At 34.0% G+C, this 19,652-nt stretch overlaps 1 protein-coding gene across 2 annotated transcripts in view; it reads right to left on the bottom strand.

The window, feature by feature from the left end:
- gpc6a (glypican 6a) overlaps positions 1–19,652 on the bottom strand; it is a 223,758-nt gene that overhangs the window by 165,520 nt on the left and 38,586 nt on the right. For both annotated transcript variants that reach the window (XM_081362083.1, XM_081362084.1), the window contains exon 2: positions 8,820–8,978. In XM_081362083.1, the coding sequence (XP_081218209.1) occupies positions 8,820–8,978 (159 nt within the window). The remainder of the gene's footprint in view (positions 1–8,819; positions 8,979–19,652) is intronic.

Below are 19,652 nucleotides of genomic sequence, written 5' to 3'. Positions count from 1 at the left end.
GCCTATAACCAATGCCATCATTATGTTTTGCAACAATTAGGTTGCGAAGGTCTTGTGACAGCTCTTTGCTTTTACCCATCATGAGATGTGTCTTGTGTGACACCTTGGCAATGAGACCTTTTTGTAGGCCATCATTTGGGACTGAACCAGCTGTTATTAATTTCCACTGAAAGGGGGCTGGATTGCTTTTTAATTACTGTAAGTTTTCAGCAGTTGTCTTGGCTTTCCATGCCTTTTTGCGCCTCCCTTTCTTCATGTGTTCAATATTTTTCCCTGTGTCATTTCACATTATTACACATAACTTAATTTCTGAACTTATTTTTGTTTGTTTCTTTGTATATATGGCTTACTTGGGTTGTTACCAACATCTGGTGAAAATTTCATGTCAGTAGCACCTTTGGAAATATATTTACTGAGAAAAATGATGACGTGTTCAATACTTATTACCCCCGCTGTGTATATATTAATTAATTAATTAATACTTAGAAATATATTCAAATAAAATCCATCCACTTATTCACAATAAACATCTAAATAAATAAATAAGTAAATAAATACAATATAAAAAAATTAATAAAATAAAATAAAATAAAATAAAATAAAATAAAATAAAATAAAATAAAATAAAATAAAATAAAATAAAATAAAATAAAATAAAATAAAATAAAATAAAATAATAATATATTGACTCAATATGACAGTTTTGAAAAGTACTTTTAGGCAGAACATTAGTATTGGGAATAGTCGCAACCCTTGAACACCCACCGGCTTTGATATTTCACAGAGTTTTAATGCCATTGCAAGTTTCACCACGCCAGCTCCTCCAAACTTGAGCTGTGCGGAATTAAAAAGTGAGTGATGTTGAAACCTGTACTTTGTGAAAAATTTGCTTTCTCCCTTAAGCCGTCCTGCTGGGAAAAGAGCACAAGATTTGTCGAGTCTGTGAGGGTGACCAGAATCAAAGAAAGAAGCTTTTCGCTCTGATGTAATCAATCCTTTGTGGCTTTCCCCCCCAGTAACATCTGTGATTCACTGGCTCTCCCACACTGAGCAAAGTGCCCGCATTTGTCTAATCCTAAAGAGTTACTCATCGAGCTATGCTTAAAAACAGGTCAGGATGAGGCAAAGTGGGAGATTGAACCCGACTAATGTATTAAAAGAGGAGTAATGCGGCCTAATGGACGGCCGCTTCGAGAGAGATGAATGTTTCTCATCTGCGTCATCTATGGAAGCCTTGACTCATCTCCCATTGTGGATAGATCTTGGTGCAATGGATCACGGGATTATCGCAACGCGATTTTAAGCAGCACAACTGTTTTCAACATTGATAATTATCAGAAAGGTTCATTGAGCAGCAAATCATCATATTAGAATGATTTCTGAAGGATCATGTGACACTGAATGAGCAATGATGCTGAAAATTCAGCTTTGATCACAGGATATAAATTACATGTTAAAATATATTACAATAGAAAACAGTTATTTTAATATTTCAGTTTTTACAGTATTTCTGATCAAATAAATGCAGCCTCGGTGAGCAGAAGAGACATTACAAAACATTAGCAGTGATGCACATTGTTGTTTATTTGAATGGCGAATCGTTTAGTTACATCCACTACAGCTACAAAGTCATTTTCGTTAGTTATTTCGTAAAAGCACCAATGTTACACATAATGTGTTTAAAAGACAGATAGAGAATAAAAAAAAAAAAACCTGGCGTTCCAATTCAGACTTAATCCCGCAGCCTTTCAAAAGCCTTAACGGCATCAGGATTTTTCAATAATGCATCAAAAAAAACACAAGGCCCCATAGGAGGCCGAGGCGGTAATCAAAAAGTGGGAGTTAAAGAATTTCTAAATAGGGTCCTATAAATAGCAAAGGAATGAAAAAATGAGGGCATGGAAAATGGATGAAGGATCAAATCCCTAGGAGGAGGCAAAAGCGCTGGAAGATAAAGGACGAATGTTGCTTCCCAGGCTGGCAGAGTGGGCAGCCGTACGGAGAGAAGCCCTCCATCCGACAATTCACATTCATGACCATAAAAACCATCAAACGTCTGAGATCTGTCCAAGATCAGCGCCATGCACAAATCTCAAATGTGATTAATTAAAGCAAAACCGATTCGCTACAATGAATCATCAATGACTTCTCTAGTAACTGATTATATGTAATCTGGATTATGTAATCAGATTCCAAAAAAAAAAATAAGTGCATGAAAATAGATCGTTTTAAAATGCTTATAACCAGATTAAAGTTACTTCTTTTATAGATTGCATGTTATTCGCACAATGGCGGCTGCTCATAATTTAATGATTTTTCCATCTGTAAAAAAATATGTTATGACAACATATTTTTTTAGTACACATTGCTTTAACTCACCAATATACTGTAAATTAAGCGATTTTCAAGTTATACGAGATTCAACTAATTTTTTTAAGTCAGTTTAATGTAATTTAAGGCAGCAACTTTTTTTATTATTTTTTTACAATGGAAAGTTATGTACGTTCAAGTCTTTTAATTGGGAAAATTAAAAGTAATTAATTAAGTGAATAGTTTAACAACATATAGCATGTTCGTAGTTTTATGATTTCATTTAAAGTGCACATTTCTTTGTGTTTTATTTAGGTGTTTTTGTGCAAACTTTTTTATTTAGATTGTTTTTATTTTTATGATTTAATTACTAATTAGCTATATAAATTTACAAACCCCCTGCAGTTCCTTCGTAAACCCAAGGTTGGCAAACCCTGGCGTAATATGATCTTTAATGGAGTTCATGGTGTTGAAAAAAAAAAAAAAAAATATATATATATATATATATATATATATATATATATATATATATATATATATATATATATATATATATATATATATATATATATATATATATATATATATATATATATATACACTCACCTAAAGGATTATTAGGAACACCATACTAATACTGTGTTTGACCCCTTTTCGTCTTCAGAACTGCCTTAATTCTACGTGGCATTGATTCAACAAGGTGCTGAAAGCATTCTTTAGAAATGTTGGCCCATATTGATAGGATAGCATCTTGCAGTTGATGGAGATTTGTGGGATGCACATCCAGGGCACGAAGCTCCCGTTCCACCACATCCCAAAGATGCTCTATTGGGTTGAGATCTGGTGATTGTGGGGGCAATTTTAGTACAGTGAACTCATTGTCATGTTCAAGAAACCAATTTGAAATGATTCGAGCTTTGTGACATGGTGCATTATCCTGCTGGAAGTAGCCATCAGAGGATGGGTACATGGTGGTCATAAAGGGATGGACATGGTCAGAAACAATGCTCAGGTAGGCCGTGGCATTTAAACAATGCCCAATTGGCACTAAGGGACCTAAAGTGTGCCAAGAAAACATCCCCCACACCATTACACCACCACCACCAGCCTGCACAGTGGTAACAAGGATGATGGATCCATGTTCTCATTCTGTTTACGCCAAATTCTGACTCTACCATCTGAATGTCTAAACAGAAATCGAGACTCATCAGACCAGGCAACATTTTTCCAGTCTTCAACTGTCCAATTTTGGTGAGCTTGTGCAAATTGTAGCCTCTTTTTCCTATTTGTAGTGGAGATGAGTGGTACCCGGTGGGGTCTTCTGCTGTTGTAGCCCATCCGCCTCAAGGTTGTGCGTGTTGTGGCTTCACAAATGCTTTGCTGCATACCTCGGTTGTAACGAGTGGTTATTTCAGTCAAAGTTGCTCTTCTATCAGCTTGAATCAGTCGGCCCATTCTCCTCTGACCTCTAGCATCAACAAGGCATTTTCGCCCACAGGACTGCCACATACTGGATGTTTTTCCCTTTTCACACCATTCTTTGTAAACCCTAGAAATGGTTGTGCGTGAAAATCCCAGTAACTGAGCAGATTGTGAAATACTCAGACCGGCCCGTCTGGCACCAACAACCATGCCACACTCAAAATTGCTTAAATCACCTTTCTTTCCCATTCTGACATTCAGTTTGGAGTTCAGGAGATTGTCTTGAACAGGACCACACCCCTAAATGCATTGAAGCAACTGCCATGTGATTGGTTGATTAGATAATTGCATTAATGAGAAATTGAACAGGTGTTCCTAATAATCCTGTAGGTGAGTGTATGTATATATATATATATATATATATATATATATATATATATATATATATATATATATATATATATATATATATATATATATATATATATATATATATATATATATATATATATATATATATATATATATATATATATATATTCATTCTATTTGTACTTTTTTATATCAATATGATACAATATTCTTATTCATATCAATGTGATTAACAAATCAAGTCAAAAGTAATCTATAAGTAATCCAAAAGTAATCCGATAATGTTACCTAAAATGTGTTTTGATACAGATTACACATTATAATGTGTAACAGATTTCATTACTAATTATAATTGTGTCATGCACTTTTGAAACATACTGTAAATAATCGACCCATCACTGCAAACTGACGAAACAGTTTACAATCTGCAGTTCACATCAGTTTCTGTGAGACCGTGCTCTTCAGGGAAAGCGGATGGACTTGACTAACTTCACTTCACAGCCAACGGAGTACAAAAAGAGATCCATTCATCACGTGACGGTTCGGCTTTTAGGAAAAGAGATACTGCGGACCGATCGATATTTATCCCGCCGAGCTGAAGGTGTTTCTGGGGATTAGCTGCCAAATCTGCGGTGCCTATCAGAGTGATAAATAAAGTCGTGTGTATATGCGCTTGTTTGTGTGTGTTTAAGTGTGTGGGTCTCTGTCAGATACACCTGCCCTCGGAGATAAAGGCAGGAAGACAAGCAAACCATGAGCTGGAGATGATAAAGAAAGCCTCGCTCTACGACCTGACTTCAGATGAGAAGAGAGTCGTTCAATAATACAGATGTGTGTATGAACAGCGCAGGATATTCGTCTCAGAGATAAAAGCGTACATTCATGCGTTTACTAATTGGATGGATGTCATTAAAACATTAAACGGTCTCATTTAACTTAAAAATCAATATGATATAAATGCATACACCATGTATTTAGTATAAAGACAATGAAATATAAAAATTAAGGTTTTGATTTTTTTTTTTTGCCATTGTTTTATGACGTTTAAGCTCTAACTCTTGTCACTGTAATAAAATCAAACTTTAATTATTTTTTCTTTTAATAATCATTAGCGTAGCATGATTATGATTCAAATATTTTTATTCATTAAATATATTTTAAATATTTTAATGTAGTACATTTCACTAAGTTTATGTTTAAATCAAAAATAAAGGTTGTACAATAAAAACTTGTAAAGATATTTTTTTGCATTATTTTATGACAATTTTCACCCAAACGTTCTAATTTAACCCAAAATATTTTATTCTTTATAAACATAAAGGCAGTAAAATAAACACTAAGTTAAATAATAAATCATTATTGATTTTGCATTACATTAATGTATATCATATGTTTAGCCTTTTATAAGGGAACAATTAATTCCTCATTAAATGACCTCAAATGGTCTGAGTGCAAAATACAACCTTTTATTTTCTTAAGTTTGAGGTGAAATATTCCGAAGACACATTTTCATGAAACACTATGTGACTAGAATTGAATAACCATAAAACAGCATTAATCACACGACACCTTCATCACAGGCCCAAATTATTACATGCTGATATGCTAATTATTAATTAATGCTAATGCAGTCAACTAAGTGTGTAAACATATTATCCATTTAAAAGCCGAACATAATTAATACCGGTACTGTGAATGGGTTTGATTTCGTCTACAAAACTTTTCATGTTTAAATGGCTGAAAAGCCATAATGCCTGTATATTTCATTTATTAATGGCACTGCTTAAGTATTAATGGTTCTGTTCACTATTAATGAAAATTCCTTTGGCCCAAAACAGCATCTATAATCAGATTCTATCGCAGCTCGCCGGCGTAATTAACAAACAGTCAGCGGTGTAGGCCAGCTATGTTCATCAAAGTCTCAGCGCTGGTGAGTTCAACACAAGCTCTCTGAGAGGTGGGCAGGAAAACACGTTTGGAGTGGACTTGGAGCCGTCAGAGAAAAATAATGTAGGTTATCAGCGGGCAGTAACTCAACGTGAAGGGTTTGTTATGTCACAGGATTGCTGTGGGTTGGTTTGCATACAGGTTGGCGTAGAAACTTCCAGCATGACACGTCCTCGTCTCTCAGGAACACCAGTGTGCAAACCAGCGGAGGGATTCGTCTCGCAGTCGTTCACTGAGATACTCCGTTCACACTCTCATAGGAGCGAAAGAAAATCACATATGAGATCTCTTTAACAGCTCTAATGCTTCTCGGATAGCAATGAAATTGGCTGAATTTTTTTTTTTTTTTTCAGCATTTGCAAAAGAGAGTTTCAACAGACTTCAAAAGTCAGAGATCTCATTATGAAATCAAACATTTCTCATCTGAGCTACTATTCACATTCATTGCATGGGTCTGTACACTCAAAAAAAAAAAGTCTTACATTTAAGAGTATCTATTTGAATTGCAAATACAATTACCATTAACTTGGATTACACAGTTTTAACATAAACTAATACCCCTAATGTGATGCATATGTGTCACTCATACATACATTAAACAGTTATGAAACAGCTAAGATTTCTGCATTAAAAAAAAATATATATATATATATATATATATTTACAGTGTGTATATATATATGTGCATCTAGTTGATTTGGTTTACATAATATTTTCAGGAACAAGCAATATCTAATTAGTTGAAATGGATGAGATTGAAAGAAACTGGATTTATTGATGATAAATACTGTAAGACTTTACAATAGGGTCCCATTAGTTAACATTATTAAATGCATTAGTTAACATTAACTAACAATGAGCAATATGCTTTTTACAGTATTTACTCTTTATATACACACTGATAAAACTTATTTTGTGTTGAAGTAAATACTACAGAGAAAAAACAATGTAATTTACATGAAAAAGTTAGTTCAGGCAATAATAAAAAATAAAAAAAACAAAGTAAATTCTATATTAGTACTCAATTCAAGCGCGTAGAAATGAAAGCATAAATATCAACGTTATCAAATTAAGTAAAATTACTCAACTTTTCTGATACTGGTGTTCCCATCATGCACTAGGCCTTGAAAAATTAATGAGGTTGATTTTTCACAGTTTTCCAGCTGAATTTACACTGTTTTATCATTGCTTTTGTTGTTAGGATTAGTAACTTGCCATTTTGTGACATTTGGAGTTTGGACATTTTCTACTCAAAATGACACATCCACACACAAAAACCATCCATCAAATGTTATCTTCAATGTGTATTGTCTAGGTCTCTGCGTTCATGTAACACATAATTTCTGAAATGTAGGTATAGTGTCTCACACAATTTTTTCAAATATTGTTTTTCAAAATATTGTTTTTTTTCAGTGCACACACACGCGCACACACACACACACACACACACACACACACACACACACACACACACACACACACACACACACACACATATATATAGTACATGCAAACTATATAAAAAGTAAATCCATATGAGCTTGGTCTTCTAAGATCACTGCAAAGTTCATTTAAGTCACACGATTTGCTCAACAGCAAAGTTCCTTCCACACTACATGCAAATCACCAACTTTCGAGAGCGCTAATATTAACCTTCACATAACCTGTGAATATGTACTCCATAGCTCTCCTTCATTACAGCATTTCAAAAACTATATAATTAGTCAGAGCTACATGGTTTCCAGGCGAATTATAGTGGCGGTTTGGAGGGTGTCTGACCCGCATAATTAAGGTCTGAACCCCTAAAGGAAGTCATAACAAGGTTAAAAAGTAGATACTTAACAGCTCTAATTAAAAAAACAAAAACAAAAAAAACACACAAGAACATTTCAGTGACTGCAAAAGTAGATTACAAGTGAGTCAGAGCATATATTTCCACAAACAAGTCCAGTTCGCCACTTCAACAGAACACAGCTCCAGTGCTTTCCTTATCAAAAGACACAAATTACCCATAGAAATCACTTTAGAAAAGTTGACCATCGCTGCATAATCGACCTTTTGCAACACATTTGGGTTATTTCTGCTTTAAGTAGCTTCATATATTTCTTTTCATTTTTAACTTTTCAGTGAGCAGTTTGTAAATGAATCATTTAAACCGGTGTTCTGAACTGATTCAAAAGACCAAAAGTTCTGATTCGGACACAGTTTCCTACTGGTAAACAATTGATCTTCAAAGCTTCATAAGCAACTTCAAATCGACCAGACTTTATATTTATTTTGCCTTGACAGTTAGAAGCTTGAGTTATTCATGAGCAACAAAGTAGACAAAACAAATTTGACTTTTTAGGGCAGATCACTTTGTTTGAACATCAATGAATCTCTTAACACAATAGCTCAAGAGACCGGACTCAACAGATTTGTTTTTAACCTCTTTTTTTTTTTTTTTTTTACTTTACTTTACTGAACCAAGATTCATTTGCAAGTTCAGTTTTCCACAAACAATTCATTCAAAAGATCTGACTCAGAATGATTCGTTCACAAAATTGACTTATCACTAAACATTTTCAAAACTTCAAAGATTTGTTTCTTTGTTCTCTTTTTCCAAGTTGAACTCAGCCAGGTGTCATTCTAGACATCATTTCTATATGAAAATACAATATCTTTGCATTGCATATGTTTATTTACAAACCAAAAGTCATTGAACCAAAAGCCTGGACAATAATGTTGGGATAGAGAGCACAAATCAAAACCAAATGTTGCACACTTACCGTCAAACTTTTTATGTCTGGAGGTAAACACTGTCCGTATGGTGTGGCTGCTCCCATCCACTAATTTCTCGAAATCCAGTTTGCTCTGCTGGCCGAGCCTGTCCTCCATGTCTGAAGTGCAGCAGGTGTAGCCTTGGGAACAAACCCGCAGATGTTCACCTGTGGGACGGGAGAAGGACATATTTCACACGGCCGCACCGGGAGACACGGAGCTCATCACACCAGATCAAACACGCTTCATTAAGCCAGAGCTGCGATGTGTGATTTCCCAAAGCGCACAGAGGATGTGAAGGTGCACCAACTGAAATTAATGGTGCATGTCGCCGCTGGATGTGACATCTTTAATTACGTCAAAGCGACAGATGGATGTTTGAGAGCCGTCCTCAAACTTCCTCCACTCGTGCTTTTTAATGACTGCAAACAAGCAGAAAACTTGTCTGACTGTCAGTGTGAGAATGTATTTCCCGTCTATTTTTGAAATTCATGCTTGACAGGCTGTATTACATTACAATATGTTCAGTGTGATGTTTTAAATAGCTTCCCTGTCGAGAAAAAGTCTACACCAGGTTCAAGCAAGCATAAAAATGAAGCATAATGTGAAGCATCTATGTGAAACAGGATTTTTTTTTTTTTTCAATAATAAAGTCAAATCAAATTAAAGCTACACTGAAAAAAAAAAATCCCAAGACATGATTTATACTAAGAGTGTGTATTTCTTTAATATCAGTTGTTAATTGCAGCAGTCTATTTAAAAATGTTTAATTAATCTGAATTAATTATTTAAAAAATCGGTTTGAATGAATGATTCAATGACTCACTTATAATATTTCATGTGTTTTATTACTGGATGATTCAGCGTTTTTACACAAATCTCTTGAATGAATGATGCAATGACGCACTCAAAGACTTCACTTGTTTCATTACTGGATGATTCAGTGTTTTTGAATGAATCTCTTGAATGAATGATTCAATGACTCGTTCATAAAGACTTCACTTGTTTCATTACTGGATGATTCAGTGTTTTTGAATGAATCTCTTGAATGAATGATTCAATGACTCGTTCATAAAGACTTCACATGTTTCATTACTGGATGATTCAGCGTTTTTGAATGAATCTCTTGAATGAATGATTCAATGACTCGTTCATAAAGACTTCACTTGTTTCATTACTGGATGATTCAGCGTTTTTGAATGAATCTCTTGAATGAATGATTCAATGACTCGTTCATAAAGACTTCACTTGTTTCATCACTGGATGATTCAGTGTTTTTGAATTAATTTCTTGAATTAATGATTCAATGACTCATTCATAAAGGCTTCACTTGTTTCATTATTGGATGATTCAGCGTTTTTAAACAAATCTCTTAAATGAATGATTCAGTGACTAACTCATAAAGACTTCACTTGTTTCATTACTGGATGATTCAGCGTTTTTGAAAGAATCTCTTGAATGAATGATTCAATGGCCAACTCATAAAGACTTCACTTGTTCATTACTGGTTGAATCAGCATTTTTGCAGTTTCAATGAATGATTCAATGACTCACTCATAAATATTTCACTTGTTTCATCACAGTGTTTTTTTAACTAATCTCTTGAATGAATGAGTAAATGACTCACTCATACAGACATCACTTGTTTCATTACTGGATTATTCAGTGTTTTTGTACGAATCTCGAATGAATGATTCATTGGCTCACACCTACTGGTGTAAGGATGTAATCGATATAATCGTTATTATAAGCATCACATTACTCTCAAAAGGTGATTTGCTCTATTTTGATCACTATTGTAGACATCAATGTTTATATCTGAACTATAAACTTTTATCTTAGTAGCCTTCGGTGATAATATGAATATTTGTAACACAGACATAATGAAACTGTGATTGAGAAGACTGTTTGTGAAGCGGTGTTATACCTATACTGTACATGATAACTGCTCTCTCTGGGTCAGCGGCAGCGGAAACACAGATCTGAATGTTCCAGGTGTGATTTAGTAAAAGGTTTAATAGACACAGGCAAATTGCTGTCATTTAGGAGTCGTGTTGGTGGATGTCTTAATGAATACATGCAGCTCTAGTCTAAGCAGTATTCTTATCTGAGTTCTTAAAGGGATGGTTCGGAGTAAAATCAACCTAGGGTCCTTTGCACCATGACCTCGAGCGACCATTGGAAAGTTTGTAAGTACATCAGGAGTTTATTTAAATAACACTTGTCTGATGGCTAATGCTACCGCTAACCCGGACGTCGAGGTCACTTCCGTGATTTGGGAAAAGCCCGTAAGTTTGTACTTACAAACTTTCCAATGCCTTGTTTTATAAGTACAGAACCTATTTGTACTACTGTAGAAGTTTGGTGTCATTCTGGGCATTATTAGTGCGGTAATTTACCAGATACATCATTGGATCCATTAGCGCCTGCACTAAGCCATCCGGCTGATATCTTTAAATAAGCTCTAACTTTAATAATGTTCGACCAAGGGGAAAAAGGCTTCTGGGAGGTGTTTGGCTCGAGGTCATGGTGCAAAGGACCCTAGGTTGATTTTACTCCGAACCATCCCTTTAAGAGCACCGAATTCTTTCTGCAACCCAACAATCACACTTTTACAGTATAAATAGCATCCCTCTAGTCAATCTGTCCAGTTTGCATTTTGCACCATCTCAGCATTAAACTTCATGAGTAAAACTCTCCCCAATATTGCTGGATTAAACATGCAGTGAGCCAGACCAACACTGCATCGCCTCTAAACCACAGCCAAAGCGCTTCTGGCACGAGTGGATCCAGGGACAACATAATGTATAGACGAATTGCCAAACTGTGGGCTAATGATACATTTAAAATCACCTCAAATGTTGGCGGGGAATCATAAGTTGCTTGCAGTGAGCAAAAGTGACAAACAAGAGTGTGTTGGTAATGACATGGCAGCCTAGGAGAAAATATCTCATTCTCATTACAGCCAGCTGATTTGAAAAGTAATATCAGACCATTACATACCGAGCGAGGCAGATACTAGCGCTTATTTTCGAGTATATATAAATTGACTTCTGCACTGAGAATATTTTGAGGCCAGTGTGCGATTTTGTGTCTCTCGTGAGTCTACTCGCTTTTAAATGTAATGAGCGAGAAATTGTGCAATTTATGAACGGCCGTATCTGAACACGTCTTTGGTGCGGATAATAGGAAACGGACATTATAAGACTCAATATTCATTGTTGTGACTTTTTCACATTAAAGTTCAATCCCTTTTAAGTCTCGTCAAACATTATGCATGCTTTCAATATCTGGAAGTGGTTGGTTAAGGGTATTTCAAAACATTGTAAAGATTTTCCCCATTTTAAAGTAAAATTGCAAATGAGATCTCTTCAATACTCAAATGTTTCGCCAAGACAGCAATGACAATGACGTTAAATGGAGAAAATGCTTAATGCATGTGAATCATTGTGCCCATTTTTTGCTTTCCTTGAATGGATTTTTAGAAGAAATAAGTTGATACTTACACTACTGGTCAAAAGTTTTTTTTTATGTTTTTGAAAAAAAGTCTGCATTTATTTGATCAAAAATACAGTAGAAATGGTAATATTGTGAAATAATATTACAATTTAAAATGACTGTTACCTGTAATTTATTCCTGTGATCAAAGCTGAATATTCAGCATCATTACTCAGTGTCACATGATCCTTTAGAAATCATTCTAATATGCTGATTTGCTGCTCAAGAAACATTAAAATGCTCAATATCCATTGTATAGCTCTATACTCTAACTACTCTTGACTCATTTGTGTCTATTTATTATTTCTCCAAAATAATTTTAGGAGAAACATCTGAGACAAAGGTGATATTTAAACAAAAAACATGAAGAAGAAGTCCACTAAGGGTTTGGTTAGTGTGGTTCATAAAGCAATCTCACCAGGGTTCGGTTTAATCCAACCAAACATGTCAAGAGTGAACACACACCGTTCCGGAACAAATGAACCAAGAGAACCAACTACAAGTGCGAATAACCCACCCTAAGTCTCCCGAGCTTCACGATGAAATGAAATGCACTGAAGTCTTCCAGCGGGTCAGCAGAATTCTCAAGCACAATAAACATTTCTCAGCTCATGAGACGCTTTCTGTTGATCGTTCGCCTTACCGTGTGCCAACAGCTGGTTTGTGTCAGATGAGCCCGTCACAGATAGTGACAGACGCAGCCCCCATATTTCATCTTAAAAAGATAGAAGTAATTCATGAGGGCAAAATAACTGAAGAAAAGCCTGTCGTTACATTGGCTTCAACCCAAAGTGTTTTTAAGCATGTCGAGGTGAGGTCATAATAAACATGAGGTTTTCACAAACCGTTCCAAGACGTTAAGTTATTCATTTTCTTTCATTTTCCTCCGTCTCTCTGGTCTATCTCGGCACAGATGTGGCAGATCGTTGTGGATGGTTATCTCTGGAACCTCGAGCACGGAGCGTGATTGAAGCGCAGCTTTGTAATTAGCTGGAAATGATGAGAAGCTCCAGCGAGTGCCGCTGGTGTTCAAATGCCAGTGAGAGACAGAGTCCATTTACCAAAGACACGCAATACAAGATCAGTCCCGCCAGAAGAGCCCATAGAGTCATTGCCCACTACAAACTATGGCTGAGCCAGAAATATCAATAGTTTGTGCATTGGAATTGCTAATCAAAGTCATATTTACCTGTGAGAAACTGACTGGTAAATATAAAAATGATTAATGTTAAAACGTACACCATGATTTTGAAACTCTTCTGCTCACCAAGGCTTGTTTGATCAGAAATACAGTAAAAACAGTAACATTGTCAAATATGTGAGGGAACAGTTTTATATGTGAATATATTTTTAATTGCAATTTATTCCTGTGATACAAAGCTGAATTTTCAGCATCATTACTCTTAAGTTATCCTTCAGAAATCATTCTCAAGAAACATTTCTTATTATTATTATTAATGTTGAACAAATTGTGCTGCTTCATTTTTGGGGGGGAAATTGTGATGCCTTTTTTTTCAGGATTCTTTGAGTTTTAAAAGAACAGCTTTTATATATATATATATATATAAAAAAAAGTTGTCTATTGTCTTTACAATCATTTTTGATCAATTTAATGCCTTGCTCATATCATATCTTTATTTCAAATAAATAAATAAATCTTTTGAATGTTAGTGTAAATTTTAAAACTTGCTTGATATCATGTTTTACTTGAAAATAAATTCACATTCATGCATTTGCCAGATGCATTCATCCAAAGCGATCGCATTGCATTCAAGGCACGCATTTCACATTACAGAGAAAAAATGGACTGCAAATACAGTATTAACATTTTTAATCTGATGTAAAAATATGAACAAAATGTTATTTATGCATACCATTTAGCTTTAATCTTATCTTGTTGCGATAAATGTAAAAGTCAAATCCATATATCATACAGTATTTTACATCAGCAAAGTCACAAGATTCATATCACTCTTTCTGGATTTGTGCCAATCATCATCAGAGTGCAATGCAATACATATACAGTAAGCATAGCAAAGTAACACCAATCAGATTAAAGATGCATTTAAAATACAGTGATTATACAAGAGGGATTACATTAAAAAAGGCTTCTGCTGACGCACACACAACCACATCAGAGCTGTCGACAAAAAATAAATAAATAAAATGTTGCAAAAAAAAAAAGTGAATCAAACCATTTGAAACACAAAACGCATCGGAGACTTAGAAATAATCCTCAATAATGAAAGCAAAAAACATCGGTTTATACTGTGCAAATGATGCTCACCGACATTGAACACGCTCTCTACATCAAAAGATTCAACATCCAACCAGACGAAGAGCTTGACAGATTAACTGCTGCGGTAAAGTTCTGTCATGTTAGCTAATGAAGAGAATCTGCTGTGTGATTTCTCCTTCCCACCTCAAAGCCAATAAAACTAGCTTACTCACCAATTAGGTTTGCTAACAGAGAGCATGCTTGAAATCTCAAGGACTACACAACTGAAGGTACATTCAACTGCACACAATCTTCTATGTATTAGTAGAAACATATGAAATGGCCTCGAAAATAAATCAGAAACATTCTGCTATGGACATGCACAATTAATTATGTTATTATTCCCCATTCTTTTGTTTAAGACAATAAGCAAACCCCTTAACTTATAGAGTCCCTCCAGCAGGAGTTCTTCTCTATATCAGTGTCAGTGTTTCTGAACTCCCTGAAACGCCTCCATTAGTCTTGAGTTTTCCTCCAGGAACGAACACGTCACAATATTCCTCATTTAAATAATTAATATGCAGAATAAAGGGGCGTGGCCTGGTTGAGTTAGTTAGTAGTGTGTTGAAACTGGCGGTTATGGTAAGGGGCGGGACATATCCCAAACACACTCTAAGCGCTCGACCAATCACAACACACTGATCCAGCCGACCAATCAGAGCACAGTGTGCTTTTCAGAAGGAGGGGCTTCATAGAGACAGGAAGTAAACAGAGTTCTGTTTACCAAAGCCAACTGCTTTTAAGTAAGAATGAAATTAAGAGTATTATCAAGAAGAGACTAAAGGAAAGGTGGCAAAAACAGTGGGATAAGGAGAAAAAAGGTCGGTGGTTCTATAGAATTCAAAGGAAAGTGGGAGAGATGAGAATTACAGGGAAAAACAGGAGAGAAGAAATAGTAATATCAAGGGTGAGATTTGGACACACAAGATTAAATAGTACACTTTATAAAATGGGTAAACATGATACGGGAAGATGTGATTATTGTGGGCAAGAGGAAACAGTAGAACATGTTTTAATGCATTGTCAGAAATATGAGAATGAAAGAAGGTTGTTAATTCATAATTTAAAAAAAGATAAAAATGCAATTTATACCAAAGTATATTCTGCAAAATAACTCGAGAAATGAATGTTATATTTTTATTCTTCAGTTTCTTGAGGAATCTAATTTGTGGGAGAGAATATATAAAAAAAAAAAAAAAAAAAAAAAAAAAAAAGGGGGGGGGGGGTTAGTCGTCTTGATCCACACTCCATACCAGTTGGTGGCGGAAATACACCATTTTGTTGTTTGTCAACCGCCAATAAAATTCAAGAAGAAGAAGAAGAAGAAAGCCAACTGCTCACAAGTTCCATCGTTACCAACACAATTCCATGAAACTAATCATTGTTGGCTAACGATGCTTTTGAGAAACTCACACAGGAGCGACTGGAAAGAGAGGAGCTGCAACAATATAATAATGTGTTTTTTGAACATTCAAGCATCAAAACCTATTCTTGTAGAGGACAAAACCAATTCAAGACTTTGTAAAATGACATAACATGGCATATTTAAAGTTTGGCATGCAACTTTTCCTGCATTTATAGTGGATACAAAATGGCTGAAAAACTAAAAAAAAAAAAAAACTAAAAAAAAAAAACTGAAGAGGGGAACGAGTCATATCTAGAGACCAGAACAACATAGAGAATTTTAACCACCCACAACATGCTAAAGTTTGAGACGTCATGAGAGTTGCGCACATGAAATCAGTTTGTACTACTTTGTTTTACTAATTACATTTTTTAAAAGGTGATCAATAATCCAAAACTCATATTAACAGAAACTCTTCACCCCCCCGAGGATAACTTCAAATTGAAAAAACAACATGATCATATCCAAACAGCCTGCTTATTTTTTCCTCATTATTTTCTATTCCTCAGGAGTCGCCTGTTTTGATGGTTACTCTCTATTGCATCATTATAGAAATGATAGAGTTAATAGACATTTCTACGGCGCCACTTGCTTCATAAAACGATTCCAAGCTTCTTCCTCCACGGGGCATCGTTGTGAATTTGCATCTCTTTGATGGACCAATATCTCCCTGGACCAATCATGCTGGAAGTAAATATAACTGAAAGTTTGATTTCCTCTTTATAAAAGCAACAGTGATAGTGTAAAACTTTTCTAAATAATAAACACAACATTAAATTTATATAGAAGTAAATACAGCAGCTGAGCAAGCGGTTCCTCAGAGATTGGCACAGAAATTAAAACCTGCAATAGTTCCCAGTTTTCAGGATTTTTCTGGGAAAAGGTTTTAGCAAATTCAATTTCTACTATTTGCTCGCTGTGCAAGTTTTAAGCAAATTTAAAGTAATTTAATGTAACAGCTTTGGCCAAACTTACAGAGCTCAAATAAACCCGCTGTACATCCAATAATTCAGTAGAAACAAGTATAAGATCATCCTGAGGGAGTGAATGTGTGCCAAAAAGTTAGTTTAAACTAAATGTTGTGTGTATCAAATAATCTTGCTTTACACTTTAGCCTAACTTTACTGTCAATCTGCACCAAAAAGATAACATAACATAATATAATTGTATTTTCTGATAATGTTTATAAAAAATAAAATAAAAATATTGTAAATAAAGATTAAGTAATATACATAAAACATTAAAATATTTAATAAACATTAAACATTAAAATAATAATATAGTATATACAATTTCGAAATAATATGACATAATATAATATGGTAACCCTTTACAATAAGGTTGCATTTGTTAACATTAGTTAACTATATTAGTTAACTATATGAACTAAAAATGAAAAATAATTTTAAAGCAAGTTTTCATTTAGTTAAAGTTAATTTCAACATTTACTAACATATTATTAAATATCAAAATTTGCTTTTGCTAATATTATTAAATAGATTTGAGCTAACATGAACTAATAATGAACAGTTGTATTTGTATTAACTAATGTTAACAAAGATAAACTTAATACTGTAACAAATGTGTTGTAAAAAAGTGTAATTAATATAATATAATATAATATAATATAATATAATATAATATAATATAATATAATATAATATAATATAATATAATATAATATAATATAATATAATATAATATAATGTCTGTTTATTCTGGACCTTCATTTATTGGTAAAGCATTTACTGAGGGATGAGATACAATTATTTTCTGTGACAATCAAGATAAAGTCCCAAACGCTGATGAAGTGTGTCAGGATATAGTGTGAGATATGCTTATAATGTGTATATGAGCACTCCAGCTATGAGATCAGACGAGCCACTGTCATCCGTTAACGTCAGCTTCTTGCTTCGCTTTAACACGCATGCAACAAGTTTTCCCTCGCACTGCCTAATTTCATAAGCTGTGCAATTCATCAACGCAGAGGCCGTCAAGTGGAGCCAACAAATCGAATTAGCGATACGGCCGTCACGTTGAAAGTACAGTGACGTGGTGCAAAGTTAAATAAGCTCTGTGAAAACAAAACCAAACACAAAGACGTCGCAGGAACAGAAAAGTGCCTATTGTGTGCTTTGGAAAGCAAGCATCTGTAGTGGTATCATTACAACTGAATCTTAACTCAAGCTGGCAGTAATTACATTTCACATAATGAGTGTTTGATTGTAGTGTAAGACAAATTAGCTTCCCTTAAAAGTGAGTAAATGGAAGTAATTGATGGTGGGATTATATTGCTGAATAGAAGACAAACTCTCGTAGCTCTCCGTCTTCCAGACCTCCCCGTGGATCCGAACCGAGTCGCTGTGTTTCTGAGGGGACGGCGTGATGTTTCCTGATGTTTTCTGCTCATACAGTATGTGGCTTTTGAATTGGATTTCTCTCTCTGTGAAGTTTATCTGAGCCGACAGGGTTTTCATGTTTCATTACATTATGACCATAGTCGAGCAACAACACAACACTTACACTGAACTACCACGCTAGATAACTGGAGAACAGCTTCTATGTATATGAGTTTTTATGTAGATTAGACTGATTTTCATAACGTGTTAATGCTTTCTGTCTGATAGTTGGACTGGTGTTCTGTTCACACTGTCCCGTCTTAAACTGATTTAGAAATAGAGAAGAAAAGCAACACTAATCCTAAATAGTAGATGCTCAAACAAACAGATTTCATGTAGAGAAACAGCCAATTAGGAAATCAGAATTGCTTGGTATTCACTCTTAAGCTTGGATATATATATATATATATATATATATATATATATATATATATATATATATATATATATATAATTCCAGCCTAGCATATCATGGTAATCATGGTTAAACCTTGGAAGCAAAAAATAAATAAAAAGTCAATCATGTTTAGACAAAATCAATCATTTTTTGCATACTGCATAATTTTACAGCAAAAGTGCTTATTTATCTAGTTTATAGATTATAGCTTATTGTATTAAACCTAGTTTAAGTCATATTAGAGCGGTAAAATTCCCTGTTAATAATCCAAAACATATGTTACCAATTGTTTTTGACAAGTAAAAAAATGCTAAAAAAAAGTACAGATATATATAAAAACATTACATATAAATATGAAATAAATTATTTATATTATATAAATATGTAAATATTTAGTAAATAGTTCTTTGAATATTCATATTTAATTATAAATATTACAAAATATAATAATATATTATTAAAATATCAATTGTTACCAATAGTTTTTGAGGAAAAGTGAAAAAACCTGTAATACATAACAAATATGTTTTTCTGTTATTGTCCTGGCACAAAAAAATATATATATATATATATATATATATATATATATATATATATATATATATATATATATAAATATGCAAAAAAGTTAATACAAAATAAAATAAAGATAGTATAAAAAATGATATAAATAAAAATATTTAATTATTTAATAAATATTAAACAATATATTACTGAAAAATAAAAATAGATATTTTTATTATTTATTAAAACATATTAAACCCTAAACAAGTTAGAAGTAAAAAGTTTCATGCTGAACTAAAAAAAACTATATTTTTTTAGCCCTGATAGTGAATTATTTTTTCCTGCACAGCTGGAAAATGT

This window comes from Scardinius erythrophthalmus (assembly GCF_964197995.2).
Source record: "Scardinius erythrophthalmus genome assembly, chromosome: 3".
Classification (NCBI taxonomy): domain Eukaryota; kingdom Metazoa; phylum Chordata; class Actinopteri; order Cypriniformes; family Leuciscidae; genus Scardinius; species Scardinius erythrophthalmus.
This window is presented reverse-complemented; position numbering and strand designations above follow the sequence as displayed.